This window comes from Mobula hypostoma, chromosome 2 (assembly GCF_963921235.1).
Source record: "Mobula hypostoma chromosome 2, sMobHyp1.1, whole genome shotgun sequence".
Lineage (NCBI taxonomy): Eukaryota > Metazoa > Chordata > Chondrichthyes > Myliobatiformes > Myliobatidae > Mobula > Mobula hypostoma.
The window spans coordinates 249,376,813-249,391,449 of NC_086098.1; the positions used below are offsets into that span (position 1 = coordinate 249,376,813).

At 46.3% G+C, this 14,637-nt stretch overlaps 1 protein-coding gene across 2 annotated transcripts in view; it reads left to right on the plus strand.

Moving 5' to 3' along the window:
• ubqln4 (ubiquilin 4) overlaps positions 1 to 14,637 on the plus strand; it is a 75,872-nt gene that overhangs the window by 52,364 nt on the left and 8,871 nt on the right. Inside the window, exons 6-10 of one of the 2 annotated variants that reach the window (XM_063041981.1) lie at positions 1,944 to 2,160; positions 11,234 to 11,373; positions 12,289 to 12,372; positions 13,405 to 13,520; positions 14,202 to 14,400. In XM_063041981.1, coding sequence (XP_062898051.1) covers positions 1,944 to 2,160; positions 11,234 to 11,373; positions 12,289 to 12,372; positions 13,405 to 13,520; positions 14,202 to 14,400 — 756 coding nt within the window. The remainder of the gene's footprint in view (positions 1 to 1,943; positions 2,161 to 11,233; positions 11,374 to 12,288; positions 12,373 to 13,404; positions 13,521 to 14,201; positions 14,401 to 14,637) is intronic. The other variant, XM_063041982.1, reaches the window with a different exon arrangement.

Consider the following 14,637-nt stretch of genomic DNA (forward strand, 5'->3'; position numbering starts at 1 on the left):
TGTGGGGCGCCACTCCTCCTTTTACAAGGCGCGGAGCGCGAGGGCGAGACTGTGTGGGGCGCCACTCCTCCTTTTACAAGGCGCGGAGTGCGAGGGAGAGACTGTGTGGGGCGCCACTCCTCCTTTTACAAGGCGCAGAGCACGAGGGAGAGACTGTGTGGGGCGCCACTCCTCACACAGACATTTTTGCAGTATTTTCCCTTTTTATTTTACGAGGTCGAGTTGTGATCTCGACACTCAACCCGGCATGAATGGAAAGTGTTCTTGGGAGCGGACCTGACTAGAATCGAACCCGGGAACCTCCACTCCTGGGTCTGGTGCCGATGTCACTGCGCCACCAGCTGGCCCATCCACAGCCTTTTCCAACATTAATACGAGGAAATCTGCAGATGCTGAAATTTCAAACAGCACACATAAAAGTTGCTGGTGAACGCAGTAGGCCAGGCAGCATCTCCCCCTCCCCCTCCCACTTTCAAACTTCTTACTAGCTCTTCTTTCAGTTAGACCTGACGAAGGGTCTCAGCCCAAAATGTGGACTGTACCTCTTCCTAGAGATGCTGCCTGGCCTGCTGCGTTCACCAGCAACTTTGATGTGTTGCTTTTACAACATTAATTTTGTTTTTCTCACAGAGCAAGCTTTCTCGAAGTCCATTATTTGGGATTCCGCAAACTATTTTGTCTCTAAAATCTCAACTCACAGAACTTACTCAGTGTGTGAAGTTCAGCTAAGTATTGGTTGAAGTTGACACTTTGCTTCTGGTCACAGGAAAAGAGCTTGTATCTTTTCAAATGCGGTGTTCTACTTTGGACAAAATACTCCTCAAATTTTTTCATCAGAGTGACCAATGTAAGAACTGTCTTATCAATTTGAAAGCTGTTACAGATGTTCAAAGCATCTTCACCAGTTATGTGTAGAAAGATAAACTCCTTCAGTCTTTCATCTGCCCTTCTGGCCCTTCTGGCTCTACTGGCTGCTAAATATATATTCAATCGCTGTTTGAAGCGTTTCCAGTTATCTGTTAAATTGCTGGTAAACTACAGGTGCATGACAACGTAGGTTATCCATTATGAGGATTTTCGGTGTTGCTCACCTTAATCTTTTGTTGGACTTCTGGACACAATAAGCTCAGTTGATCTCCTTGCTGTTAGCACCTTCCATTCTCAGGCTTTTCTTTCCAATCAGAACTAGCTTTGTTGCTTGCAGTATTCCTTTGCACTCGTTTTAGACTTCATACCTACTTCTAACACCATGTTATGCTTGTTCTTAATAAAGGCAAACAATGTGAGTAAAACTAACATTTTTATGAACAGTAATGGCTTCTGCTCAACCTGAGCGTGTGCTACTAGCTCACCAACATCGACTCCGGTTCCGGGTGAATACCCACATTGCACAATGGGAACTTAAGTTCTTTATTATGTATGCACATCATAACACGCATTCTGTATTCAGATTCAAACCATTAACAGAATGAACCTAGCACCACTGGTCTCAAAAAAAAGACGTTTAGTTATACCTTTTATTTCCTATTACCAAGCCAACATCAGATCCATTTTGGCAACTTGCCAACTTTTTTTTGGTCATTTTACTGTGTGGGATGACAAAGGCTTTAATATGTAGTCCAGGGAGTAGACTATGTAGACAACAACTGTTCTGGCTTCATTGAAAAATTCAATCAAATTAGTCAGATAGGATGTCCCCTTGACCCCATGCAGACAATCTGTGATGAAACCTTGTGTTTCCAAGTGCAAATTAATCCTATCTCTCAGAATTTTCTCTGATATTGTACTCACAAGCTCTGTTCCACCTGTCTTATCCATGCTGCTCTTCACAAATAAAGGTACCAAATTGACAAGTGATTGGAGTCTTGATTAGACCCTTATATACAATAACTGGGTTGTGCTGAATTGTCTATCATGACCTTTAATGTGCTTTTATTTTGTAGTTTGGGGGCAACCCCTTCACTGCCCTGGGTGGTGGCTCGGACAGTAATGCTCAGCCATCTCGGACTGAGAACAGGGAGCCTTTGCCCAACCCCTGGGTCACAACATCACCCTCTTCTCCAGCTGCCAGTTCCAATAGTGAAGGAGGAAACAGCACCAATCAGACAACACCACCTGTATCAAATCCCTTTGGCATCAACACAGGGAGCTTAGGAAATGGTATGTATCTCTGTTGATGAACTAGCTCACTGGGCAGTGTGCATAGCAGAAGCAAATGATTAGACCTCTTGCTTTAGGATAACAAATTGTTTTGTGCTGATTTTAAAAATTGGTAATTATAACTTTTCAGTCAGAGGACTTGGAGGCAGGAGCAGGGTGGGTTAGCAACAGAGTGAAGCTGCCTCGACATTGTCCTGTCACACATACCCAGGGCAAGAACAGAGCAAGTTAGGCACAAAATAAAGTTCCCACCAGATCTCCCATATTCATCTCTCAAGCGTGGATAGTACTGGTTAAAGGGAAGCTTCGTCTTCCATTGTTCCAACCACACACTCCCAGGGCTTAAGTTATGCATGCAGCAAACTTCCCTGAACTCTGTTCTTTTGCACATTGCCAGGGCAAGGATGGTGCAGGTTAGACACAGTATAGCCTCGAGATTCCCTTTGAATGTTCCCGACAGGATGCAACCTGTAGGAAACCTGCCTTAGAGAACTATTTCCGGTATAGGAGGAAGTCTAAGACAGGTGGAAATTAAAGAAAAACTGCAGATGCTGCTAATTTGAAATACAAATACAAAATGTGGCAGGTGCTCAGCAAGTTGGGTATCATCCGTAGATAGAGAAACAGTTTGCATCTGACCCTTTAGAACTCAATAGAAAATAATTTTTCATTTGCAGAGGAGGTTGAGGGAAAGATAGGGGAAACAAAGGAAATGTCTGTAATAAGGTGAGAAAAAGTGAGATAATGTAGCAATTAGGTGTAGAATATTAGCTGCTTCATGATATTTTTCTGTTAGTTGGCCCATAGGACATATCCAACAGGTGAGGCTGTATAGATTGAGGGAAAACAACTGAGGGAAAATCACTGATGGGCGACAGTCTGATTCAGATCAGAAAAAAAACAGGTTGTATTCTAAGTTGGAGAATTTTAAAAATGCCAAGATGGAAGATGTGATGTTGTTGCCTGAGCTTGCATTGCATCACTCAGGAGGTTGCAGACACAGGGCAGAGTGGGATAGAGGAGAATTTACTAAGCGAAGCTGCTTTGCCAAGCTGTGTTGGTTTCTCCAGTGTTGAGATTGCATTATGATTACTAAATCACTGTATGAAAAGAGGTACAAGTGAATCACTGCCTCACCTGAAAGTACTGTTTGGACCCCTGGATTGTGGGAAGGCAAGAGGTGAGAGGATGGGTGTTGCACCTCCTGTGGCTGCATGGGGTAGGTGGGGGTGCTCAGGTACAGAAAATAGGACAAAGGTGTGTGAAGAGAGTGATTCTTTCAAAGTGCTGAGAGAGGAGAGGGGATGGCTCTCCTCTCTGGTGGAGGCTATGAAAGACAATTAGTTGAATGCTGGGTTTGGTGGGTGGAAAGTGAAGACTGGAGGAGCTGTGCTCTCGATTTACCCAGGGGTGCAGATGAGAGCAGTGGTACAGGAAATGGCTGTGATGTAATCAAGGACTCTGTCCACTATTGTAGAGGGGAAGCCAGGAGTCTGGAAGATATTTCAGATGGTCCTGTGCAGTAGAACTGTGATGGGGTATTAGTCTTATTTGAGTTGTTGCTTTTTGATAAGGTTAAGATATATGTCTAACTCCCTGAATTATAGAGAGAGGTTGGGTGGGCTCGGACGTCATTCCTTTGAGCATAGGAGACTGAGGGATAACATTATAGAGCTGCAGAAAATTATGAGTGGCATAGGTAGTGTGAATGTATGCATTCTTCTTCCCCCAGGGAAAGGGAACCAAAAACTATAGGGCAGAAGGTGAGAGAGGAAAGATTTAACAGGGACCGAAGGGGCAGCACCTTCACACACAGAGTGGTATGTATATGCAATACCATCATCCTATCAAAATTAATCAGTAAGCTTCAAGATCTTGGCCTCAATACCTCCTTGTGCAATTGGATCCTCAATTTCCTCACTTGCAGACCCCAGTCAGTTCAGATTGGCAAAAACATCTCCTCCAGGATCTCCCTCAGCACAGGTGCACCACAAGGCTCCCTATTCTACTCGCTTTACGCTTACGACTGTGTGGCTAAGCGCAGCTCTGATGCTGTATTCAAGCTTGCTGGCAACATCACTGTTGCAGGCCAAATCAAATGTGGCGACAATGAGCATATAGGAGGGTGATTGAAAGTCTGGCTGAGTGGTGCCATTACAGCAATCTTTTATTCAATGTTGGCAAGACCAAGGAGCTGATTATTAACTTCAGAAGAAGGAAACAAGACGTCCATGAGCCAGTCCTTATCAGAAGTTCAGAGATGGTGAGGGTCGGCAACTTTAAGTTCCTCGGTGTTAGTATTTTGGAGGACCAGTCCTGAGCCCAGCACATAAGTGTAGTTATGAAGAAAGCAGAACAGCGCCTCTACTTAGCAGTTTTCGAAGATTTGGCATAACATCTTAAACTTGGACAAACTTCTGTTGATGTGTAGTGGAGAGGATATTGACTGGTTGCATCACAGCCTGGTGTGGAAACACCAATGTCCTTGAATGGAAAATCTTACAAAACATTTAAGAGACATTTGTTAAGTATATGGATAGGGAAGGATTAGAAGGATACAGGCTAAACACAAGCCAATCAGACCAGAATAGGTGAGCACCATTGTTGACATGGATGAGTCTTCTACAAAATAATAATGGGAAAAGTTTAGAATTATGCATATAGCAGTTTTTTTTTGATTATTAAAATTGTTTGGATTTTTGGCTCTATAAACACTTTATTAGTGGGAATGGGTCAAAAGGGTTGGAATTGATTTATTTTTGTCACATGTACTGAGATACAGTGAATAGCTTGTCTTGCATACAATAGATATAGATCAAATCATTACCCAGTAGGACAAGGTAAATTATGGAAATGCAGAATAAAGTGTAACAGCCACAGAGAAAATGCAGGTAAAAGATAAGGTGCAAGATCATAACAAGGTTGATTGTAAGGTCAAGAGTGCATCTTATTATACTATGGAATTGTTCAGTAGTCTTCTAACAGTGGGGTAGAAACTCTCCTTGGGGCCTGATGGTGCGTACTTCTAAGCTTTTGTACCGTCTGCCCGATGGAAGAGGAAATATCCATGCTGGCTGGCTGCTTTACTGAGGCAGCTAGTATAGAGAGAGTCTAGGGAGAAGAGGCTGGTTTCCATGATGTACTGAGCTGTGTCCATAACGCTCTGCAGTCTCTTGTCACAGATGGAGCATTTGCCATACCAAGGTGCTATGCATTCTAATTGGATACATTCTATGGTGCATTGATAAAAATTGGTAAGGATTGATGGGAATATACCTAATATCCTCAGCCTTCTGAGAAAGTAGAGACAGTGAGCTTTCTTGGCTGTGGTGTCTAAGTGGTTGGACCAGGACAGGCGGTTGGTGATCTCCACTCCTCATTACTTGAAGCTTTAAATCCCTCAATCAAAACCCTCCCTTCCTGAAGTGAATGATCAGCTGTTTTGTTGACATTGTGGGAAAGGTTATTGTCATGACAGCATCTTCTACTAAGTTTTCCAACTTCTTCCTATCCTCTAGGTTGGGGAAGGGAGAGGGAGGGAGGGAGCAGGAAGCATCAGAGAGACGTTCTGTAATGATCAATAAACCAGTTGTTTGGAATCAAACGACCTTGCCTGATGCCTCAAGGCTGGGTTTGTCTGCACCCATGTCACTCCTTGCTCCCTGGCACACCGTCACTGCCATCTGTCCCACACCCCTTCCACAGTGCTCCACCTCCGCCTTTCCCAATATCCTTTCCTCCTGCCAGATTTGCAAACTGGCACTCCGCTCCATGTTGACAAATACAGTACTATGCAAAACTCTTAGGCGCCCTAGCTACATATATGTGCCTAAGACTGTTGCACAGTACTGTAGGTATCTTGTTTTTCTTAGATTGAATAGTTTGGTGAAGACTGTGCATTGTATTGAATGGCAGGGCATGCTCGAGGGGTTAAATAACCTAAGTTTTTTTGCAACACTTTAGCAGTGGTAGCTGCAGCTTGTGGGGAGATTTTCTCTTTATTTATTTTTGAACCAGTGTTTCTCTGTTTCTAGGACAGTTCCAGTAGATTGGAAATAGCAATTATAACCACTGTAGAGAGGGGAAGTAAGGGAACAAAATGGCCTGAAATCAGTTGCTGCTCTATATAATAGAGTCATGGAGTTATATAGCACGGAAACAGTCCCTTCAGCCCAACTCTTCTTGTAGACCAAGTGCCCTCCTGAGCTAGTGTCACTTGCCTGTATTTGGCCTTTATCCTTCTAAACCTTGCTTACTTTGAAACTGACCTAGTGTCTTTTAATCATTGTAATTGTATCTATCTCAATCACTTCCTCTAGCAACTTGTTCCAAATACCTATCACCCTCTTTGTGGAAAAACTTGGCCCTCCGGTCTTCTTTAAATCTCTCCCTTTCACCTTAAACCCAAGTGCTCTAGTTTCAGACTCTGCTACTAAAAGTAAGTCTCTGCCTTACTATTCTATGTACACCTCTCCTGATTTCATAAATCTCTACAAGGTCACCCTTTTGCTCCAGGGAAAACAGCTTCCCCTATCAGTCTGTTCTTATAACTCAAGCCCTCCTGTTCTGGTACTGTTCTTCAATTTTTGATGTACTCTCTCATTTAATCATGTCTTCCTTGTGTAGTATAATGAACAGAACTGTACACACTATCTCAAGTATGATCTCACCAATGTTTTCTATAGCTGTAACATGATCTCTCAACTCCTGTACTCATTGACCCATCTGAAGAAAGTTACTGTGCTAAGTGCCTTCTGTACAATCTTGTCTACCTGTGTTGCCACTTGCAGGGAAATCTGTACATACTCCTTAGTTCTTCTGTTCTGCAACATACCCAGGGCCAGGTCATTTACTGTCTAAGTCATGCCCTTGTTGAGACTTCCTGAAATGAAATACTTGTCTGAGTTAAAAGTCCATCTACCATTCATTGGCCGATTTTTCCAGTTGATATAGATCCTATTGTAGCCTTAGACAACTTCCTTCACTGTTCACTATATCACTAATTTTGATGTCATTTGAAACCTTACTAATTATGTCCCTGGTATACTCTAGCAACACACATAAAAGTTGCTGGTGAATGCAGCAGGTCAGGCAGCATCTCTAGGAAGGGGTACAGTCGACGTTTTGGGCCGAGACCCTTCGTCAGGACTAACTGAAGGAAGAGTTAGTAAGAGATTTGAAAGTGAGAGGGAGAGGGGGAGATCCAAAATGATAGGAGAAGACAGGAGGGGGAGGGATGGAGCCAAGAGCTGGACAGTTGATTGGCAAAAGGGATATGAGAGGGTCATGGGACAGGAGGCCTAGGGAGAAAGAAAGGGGGAGGGGGGAATCCCAGAGGATGGGCAAGGGGTATAGTGAGAGGGACAGAGGGAGAAAAAGGAGAGAGAGAAAAAGAATGTGTGTATATAAATAAATAGATAATGGATGGGGTACGAGGGGGAGGTGGGGCATTAGTGGAAGTTTGAGAAGTCCAATGTTCATGCCATCAGGTTGGAGGCTACCCAGATGGAATATAAGGTGGTGTTCCACCACCCTGAGTGAGGCTTCATCTTTACAGTAGAGGAGGCCGTGGATAGACATATCAGAATGGGAATGGGATGTGGAATTAAAATGTGTGGCCACTGGGAGATCCTGCTTTCTCTGGCGGACAGAACGGAGGTGTTCAGCGAAAGTCTCCCAGTCTGTGTCGGGTCTCGCCAATATTTAAAAGGCCGCATCAGGAGCACAGGATGCAGTATATCACCCCAGCTGACTCACAGGTGAAGTGTCGCCTCACCTGGAAGGACTGTCTGGGGCCCTGAATGGTAGTGAGGGAGGAACTGTAAGGGCATGTGTAGCACTTGTTCCGCTTACAAGGATAAGTGCCAGGAGGAAGATCGGTGGGGAGGGATGGGGGGGACGACGAATGGACACGGGAGTCTCGTAGGGAACGATCCCTGCGGAAAGTGGGGGGGGGGAGGAAAAGATGTGCTTAGTGGTGGGATCCCGTTGGAGGTGGCAGAAGTTACGGAGAATAATATGTTGGACCCAGAGGCTGGTGGGGTGGTAGGTGAGGACAAGGGGAACCCTGTTCCTTGTGGGGTGGCGGGAGGATGGACTGAGAGCAGATGTGCGTGAAATGGGAGAGATGCATTTGAGAGCAGAGTTGATGGTGGAGGAAGGGAAGCCCCTTTCTTTAAAAAATGAGGACCTCTCCTTTGTCCTGGAATGAAAAGCCTCATCCTGAGAGCAGATGTGGCGGAGACGGAGGAATTGCGAGAAGGGGATGGCATTTTTGCAAGAGACAGGGTGAGAAGAGGGGTAGTCCAGATAGTTGTGAGAGTCAGTAGGCTTATAGTAAACATCAGTAGATAAGTTGTCTCCAGAGATAGAGACAGAAAGATCTAGAAAAGGGGAGGGAGGTGTCGGAAATGGACCAGGTAAACTTGAGGGCAGGGTGAAGGTTGAAGGCAAAGTTAATGAAGTCAACGAGCTCAGCATGCGTGCAGGAAGCAGCGCCAATGCAGTCGTTGATGTAGCAAAGGAAAAGTGGGGGACAGATACCAGAATAGGTTTGGGACATAGATTGTTCCACAGAGCCAACAATAAGGCAGGCATAGCTAGGACCCATACGGGTGCCCATGGCTTCACCTTTAGTTTGGAGGAAGTGGGAGGAGCCAAAGGAGAAATTGTTAAGAGTAAGGAATAATTCCGCTAGACGGAGCAGAGTGGTGGTAGAGGGGAACTGGTTAGGTTTGGAATCCAAAAAGAAGCGTAGAGCTTTGAGACCTTCCTGATGGGGGATGGAGGTACATAGGGACTGGACATCCATGGTGAAAATAAAGCGGTGGGGGCCAGGGAACTTAAAATCATCGAAAAGTTTAAGAGTGTGAGAAGTGTCACTAACATAGGTAGGAAGGGATTGAACAAGGGGGGATAAAACTGTGTCGAGGTATGCAGAAACGAGTTCAGTGGGGCAGGAGCAAGCTGAGACCATAGGTCTGCCCAGCCAGGCAGGTTTGTGGATCTTGGGTAGGAGGTAGAAACGGGAAGTGCGAGGTGTGGGAACTATAAGGTTGGTAGCAGTGGATGGGAGATCCCCTGAGCGGATAAAGTCGGTGATGGTGTGGGAGACAATGGCCTGGTGCTCCTTAGTGCAGTCATGATCGAGGGGTAAATAAGAGGAGGTATCCACAAGTTGTCGCTGTGCCTCAGCATGGTAGAGGTCAGTGTGCCAGACTACAACAGCACCCCCCCTTATCAGTGGGTTTTATAATAAGGTTAGGATTAGTGCAGAGGGAGTAGAGAGCAGAGCGTTCCGAAGGAGTGAGGTCCTGTCGGCAGTTAGCAATAAAGAGATCCAGAGCAGGCAGAAGACCAGAGCAGGGTGTCCATGAAGAGGAGGAGGGTTGAAGATGGGAGAAGGGGTCATTGGTGGGGGTGGGAGAGTCCTTGCTGAAGAAGTAGGCTCAAAGACGGAGCCGGCAGAAGAAGATATATTCTCATCCGGTTTGTTAATATGTACATCGTCAATCCCGGTGGCACTCCACAGGTCACAGTCATTTTGAGACATTGTTATGACTTGAAGTTGGTGTGACTGATGCGAGATATTGGTCTGCTTGTTTCTCAGCTTGTGTGGGGTTTGCTTTGCTTTGGGATCTAGAGCCACTGTGGGGTAGAGGGATTGTCAATCGATAGATAGATAATTTATTGATCCGAAAGGAAATTACAGTGTCACAATAGCGTTACAAGTGCACAGGTATAAATATTAGAAGAGAAGTAAAAAAGAATTTTAAAAAAAAGTTACCACAGGCAGTCTTAACAGGAGGAGGTCATCACTTCCCCAGCTGTAGGTTGACTCATTATAGAGCCTAATGGCCAGGGGTAAGAATGACCTCATATAACGCAGTTGTCTTAGTCTATTACTAAAAGAGCTCCTATGTGCACCCAAGGTGGAATGCAGAGGGTGAGAAACATTGTCTAGGATTGCCAGGATTTTCTGGAGGGTCCTTTGTCCCTCCAGTGTATCCAGTTTGACTCTTGTAACAGAACTAGCCTTTCTAATCAGTTTTGAGCCTATTGGCATCACCCATGTTGATGCCATTGCTCCAGCACACCACCACATAGAAGATCGTACTGGTGACAACAGACTTCTGGAACATGTCAAGGAGAGGCCTGCATACTTCAAAGGGCCTCAGTCTCCTCAGGAAGTAGAGGCGACTCTGGCCGTTCTTGTACACAGCCTCTGTCTTGGTGCTCCACTCAAGTCTGTCATCCATGTGCACCCCCAGGTACTTGCAGGTCCTCACCATCTCCATTGTTGTACTGATGTTCAGCTGCAGATGATTCAGCTTGCACCAGTTGAAAAAGTCTTCCACCAGGGCCATGTACTCATCCTCCTGTTCCCCCTTTATACACTCGACTATTGCTGAGTCATCAGAGAATTTCTGCTGATGATGTGACTCAGTGTTGCATCTAAAGTCTGAGGGTAAACAGGAAGGGAGCCAATTCAGTGTCCTTTGGGGCCCCAGTGCTGCTTATAGCCATATCTGACACACAACTCTGAAGCCACACAAACTGTGGTCTGCCAGTCGGGTAGTCCATTATCCAAGATACAATGGAAGTGCCAACCTGCATTGACAAGGGCAGGGGAATTCACTCAGCAAGGAGTGTGGTACTTGGGCCAGAAAGATTAAGGAGCATACTCTTGAGGTTCACAGTTGATGGATAAAATGAAGGGCTGTGAATATTTAGATTCTCTATCCCAAAGGTTTGGTGATGTCTAGTCCCTGAGTATATTCTGGGTGGGATTAATAGGTTTTTGAACACTAGGGGGCTGTAGTGGGATTGAATTTAGGAACAGGTTAAAGCATGATTGCCTCACTGAGTATCTTTTACACTGTTGAGTCCCTCAGACTGCTTTGATTGGCACAGAACAAATTTTGAAGTAGAAACAGAAGATGGAGAATTCCTGACCAGGGGAGGCAACATCTGTGGAAACAAACGTGCTTCAGGTCGATGTCAGAACTGACTGGGTGTATGTGCATTGTTCAGGCCCACAGCCAGTGTAATGGTAATTGTCTTTTCCCTGCAGGAATGTTCAACAGCCCAGGAATGCAAAGCCTAATGCAGCAGATCTCTGAGAACCCCCAGCTAATACAGAATATGCTGTCGGCACCGTACATGAGGAGCATGATGCAGTCACTATCCCAGAACCCTGACCTTGCCTCACAGGTATCTAGATGGTCGAGTCTAGTAAATCTCTGTGTGCATCAAGCACCCTCTTTACTTCCAGAGGAAGGGCTGACAGAGGAGAGGGGTGAGTAACTGGAGTGTGAGAGATGACAGGTGAGACTGAGTGAGGTTCTTCTGCCACATTGCCCAGTTTTGAATACTCCACTCACTCACTCCTCTCCTCTAGCAGTCCCATAGTGTCTCTCTCTTCTCAAAGACAAGCAGTGCACACTTAACATAAGGCTTGAATGCAACCAGAACTCCTCCATCTGTGCACTGTGAATTCTGAAACTTCAGCAGGCAACCTGTAAACTTTGATCACCAGGAGAAGGACACTAGGGAATTCTTTCACATTGGGATTATGGAGGGCTGAAGGCACAGGGCTGTTATTTGTTTGGTCCTGTCACAGAAAAGCTAACTAATCCATCTGTTGTGGGAGATATCGGGGCAGCCTCAGGCCTTCCTTGGAAGGCCAGTCAGTTCAAGGTGTAGGGTGGAATGTTGCTGGATGGATGGGCTCCTATCAGCAGCTCAGTAGCCATGATCATCAGTAGCTGCTGCTGATGTTGTCCAGCACAGTGACAAAGTAACAGTGATACAGTCCCTTCACTTGAGCTCTGTTGGAAAGCAGGAAGGCGTGGAAATATTTTTTTCAACATTCTCCTACATATAAGGCATGGGGTGCATACCCAGCTAGACGGAGGACTTTGTCACAGGGAAGTTCCCCAATAATCTCATTTATCAGGATATGTGTGAGTGGTGGAGGTGGAAGTCTTTATTTGATCCATCACCTGTGACACTACTGTCACAGTTTTAGAGCTACCTGGTTTCAAAGTTGGGAGATTCCTTTGAAGTGTCCATACACAAGGTTCTGCTTATACTTTTCTTATCTTCACCCCATTTCGTCTACTGCAGATTTTAATGAATAATCCATTGTTCGCTGGCAATACGCAGCTGCAGGATCAGCTCCGAATCCAGATGCCCATCTTCTTGCAGCAGGTAAAGACGATCATCACAGAGCGTTCTGCAGCCACTTGTTTCATCATATCCTCTCCCTCCCAATGGATGACTGCAAGCACTAGGGAATATGTAGAAGATGATACCTAACACTATGTATATTGGTCTTTGAAAGTGCCATTTACTTTCAGATAGAAGTGCCTGGTCTCCATAAATAAAAACATTGAGTTTAAAGAAAGGGAATTAATTTTGTTTGAACATCATTTAGTGCAAGGTGGTGATACAGCCCAGAAACGGGCCCTTCAGCCCATCTACACTAATCCCACTTGGTCGGTGGCTGACCGTGCCTTGGTGATTATGTGGTGGAAGTCCCTACCTGCACCAGCCTTTCACAGTGCATTCCCTTTCCCACCCCACTTTGTTTTCAAGTTCCCTTTAAACCTCACCTTAAACCTATGGCCACTGGTCTAGAAAGGTTTCCTACCATCGATTATGGCTCTCATAATTTTATATGCCTGCTTAGCTGCAAGAAAAACGGACTATCTTTTCCTCAAAATACAACACTCCATTCCAAGCAACATCCTGGTAAATCTCCTCTGTACCCTCTCCAGTACAGTCATGTCCTTCCTATACCTATAGTGGGATGATGGCAGTGCCCTAGGACTGTGGTTTTGTGGGCTGTCCCTATGTCCTGCAGTGGGGCTGAGAGGTCTCTCCTTGAATGGGACTGTGCCTGAGGGGAGCTGTGTTCTCTGTTGCTGCCCCAGGTGAGGAGCTCCTGCTCAGGGTGGTGCTGATAGCTCTGAATGAGCTGTGTGAATGCCAGGGTTAACAAGGTGGGGGATGCTGAGGTGTTTCTATTTGTGTCAGTGAACAGGTCACAGTTTGATGGGAAATAGCACAGGATGTTTCACTGGGTGAGTGTTGTGGCTTGGAATGTGCTGCTTGAAAGCGAGAGTGTTTTGGTGGTGGTGGGGTGCGGGGGGGGGGGGAGTGGGAATCTGACGGAGGTGCAGGGCCCAGGCTCTGAGCTCTCAGTGCTCTGACTGTACAAACTGGTGTGCTGCATTGCAGATGCAGAACCCTGACGTGCTGTCGGTGATGACCAACCCCCGAGCCATGCAGGCACTGCTGCAGATCCAGCAGGGGCTGCAGACGTTACAGACAGAGGCACCAGGACTCCTGCCAGGGTAAGGTCATCGGCACTCTCAGGTTGAAGCACTGGACCCTGCCATTGTCATCTGTAGGCATTGGATTGGTGCTGCCTCGTGGCAACTGGCTATTCAGCTGCGGTATTAATCAGCCCCTCAGAGGGCTGGCTCTTCTGTCTCTGCTTGTGATGTTGGAATGATGGGCTTTGTGGTTTCAGGCCCTGTGGCATTCCATGCTTATCCCAATGGAAGAGCACTACTGGAAAATACAGATGCTGAACCCGAAGCAGGAAAGCTTGCTGGAGAAACTTGGTGGTTGGCGGGGGGGGGGGGGAATTACTGATGTTTCTGATGCAGGGTTACAACCTAAAATGACAGCTGTCCCCGTATCTCCCCCACCCCCCCCCCCAGCAGATGCTGCTCATCCTGCTGAGCAGTTTGTTCCTCCAACACAAGGGCTGCAGTCTCATACATAGATTGCTGGAGCGCTGCACGAACTCTGGCAAGGGGTGGGCAGAGGGGGAAAGGTTAAAGGCGTTGCTGTTTGTTGCATGGACTAGGCTGAATGGTGTGGGAGTAGTGGTTCCCATTGAAAAGGAGGTGTTGGGAAGTGTGTGGAGCAGTGATCTGGTGGGTAGCTGGCCTTCAGACCTGGCGCTACTCCTGTGTACCAACAGGAAAGTGGCTGTGAATGAAGTACGCTTTGGTATGTTTGTGCAGGTTCAGCTCTGGTGGCCCTGCACCTCATTCCGGGCTTGGAGGCCTAGCCAGCGGATTGACACCTACGACAACGGCGGCTAGCACCGGGACCGTGAACACAAGCTCGGGGAGCCCAGCACCCTCAGGCCCAGGCAACAGCAACCCACAGCAGCAGCTGATGCAGCAAATGTTACAGATGTTAGCTGGGGCCAATACTCAAGTAAGAGCCAGCAAGCTTTTATTGGACCCTGCTGCATGAAGTAAGCGCCAGAGCCTTCACCATACAATGACTGCTACAGTGGAGGCGGCTATCGTGCATTTTCACCAGTGCTTGCAGGTCCCCAGGGTGTAAACTAACCCAAGTTACTGTGTGCAGTTATCTGAAATGTGTACAAAACCTCCCCTCACCTGCACACTAGCCTTCCTAACCTGTTTCTGCTGTCAGGACGCCATGAAG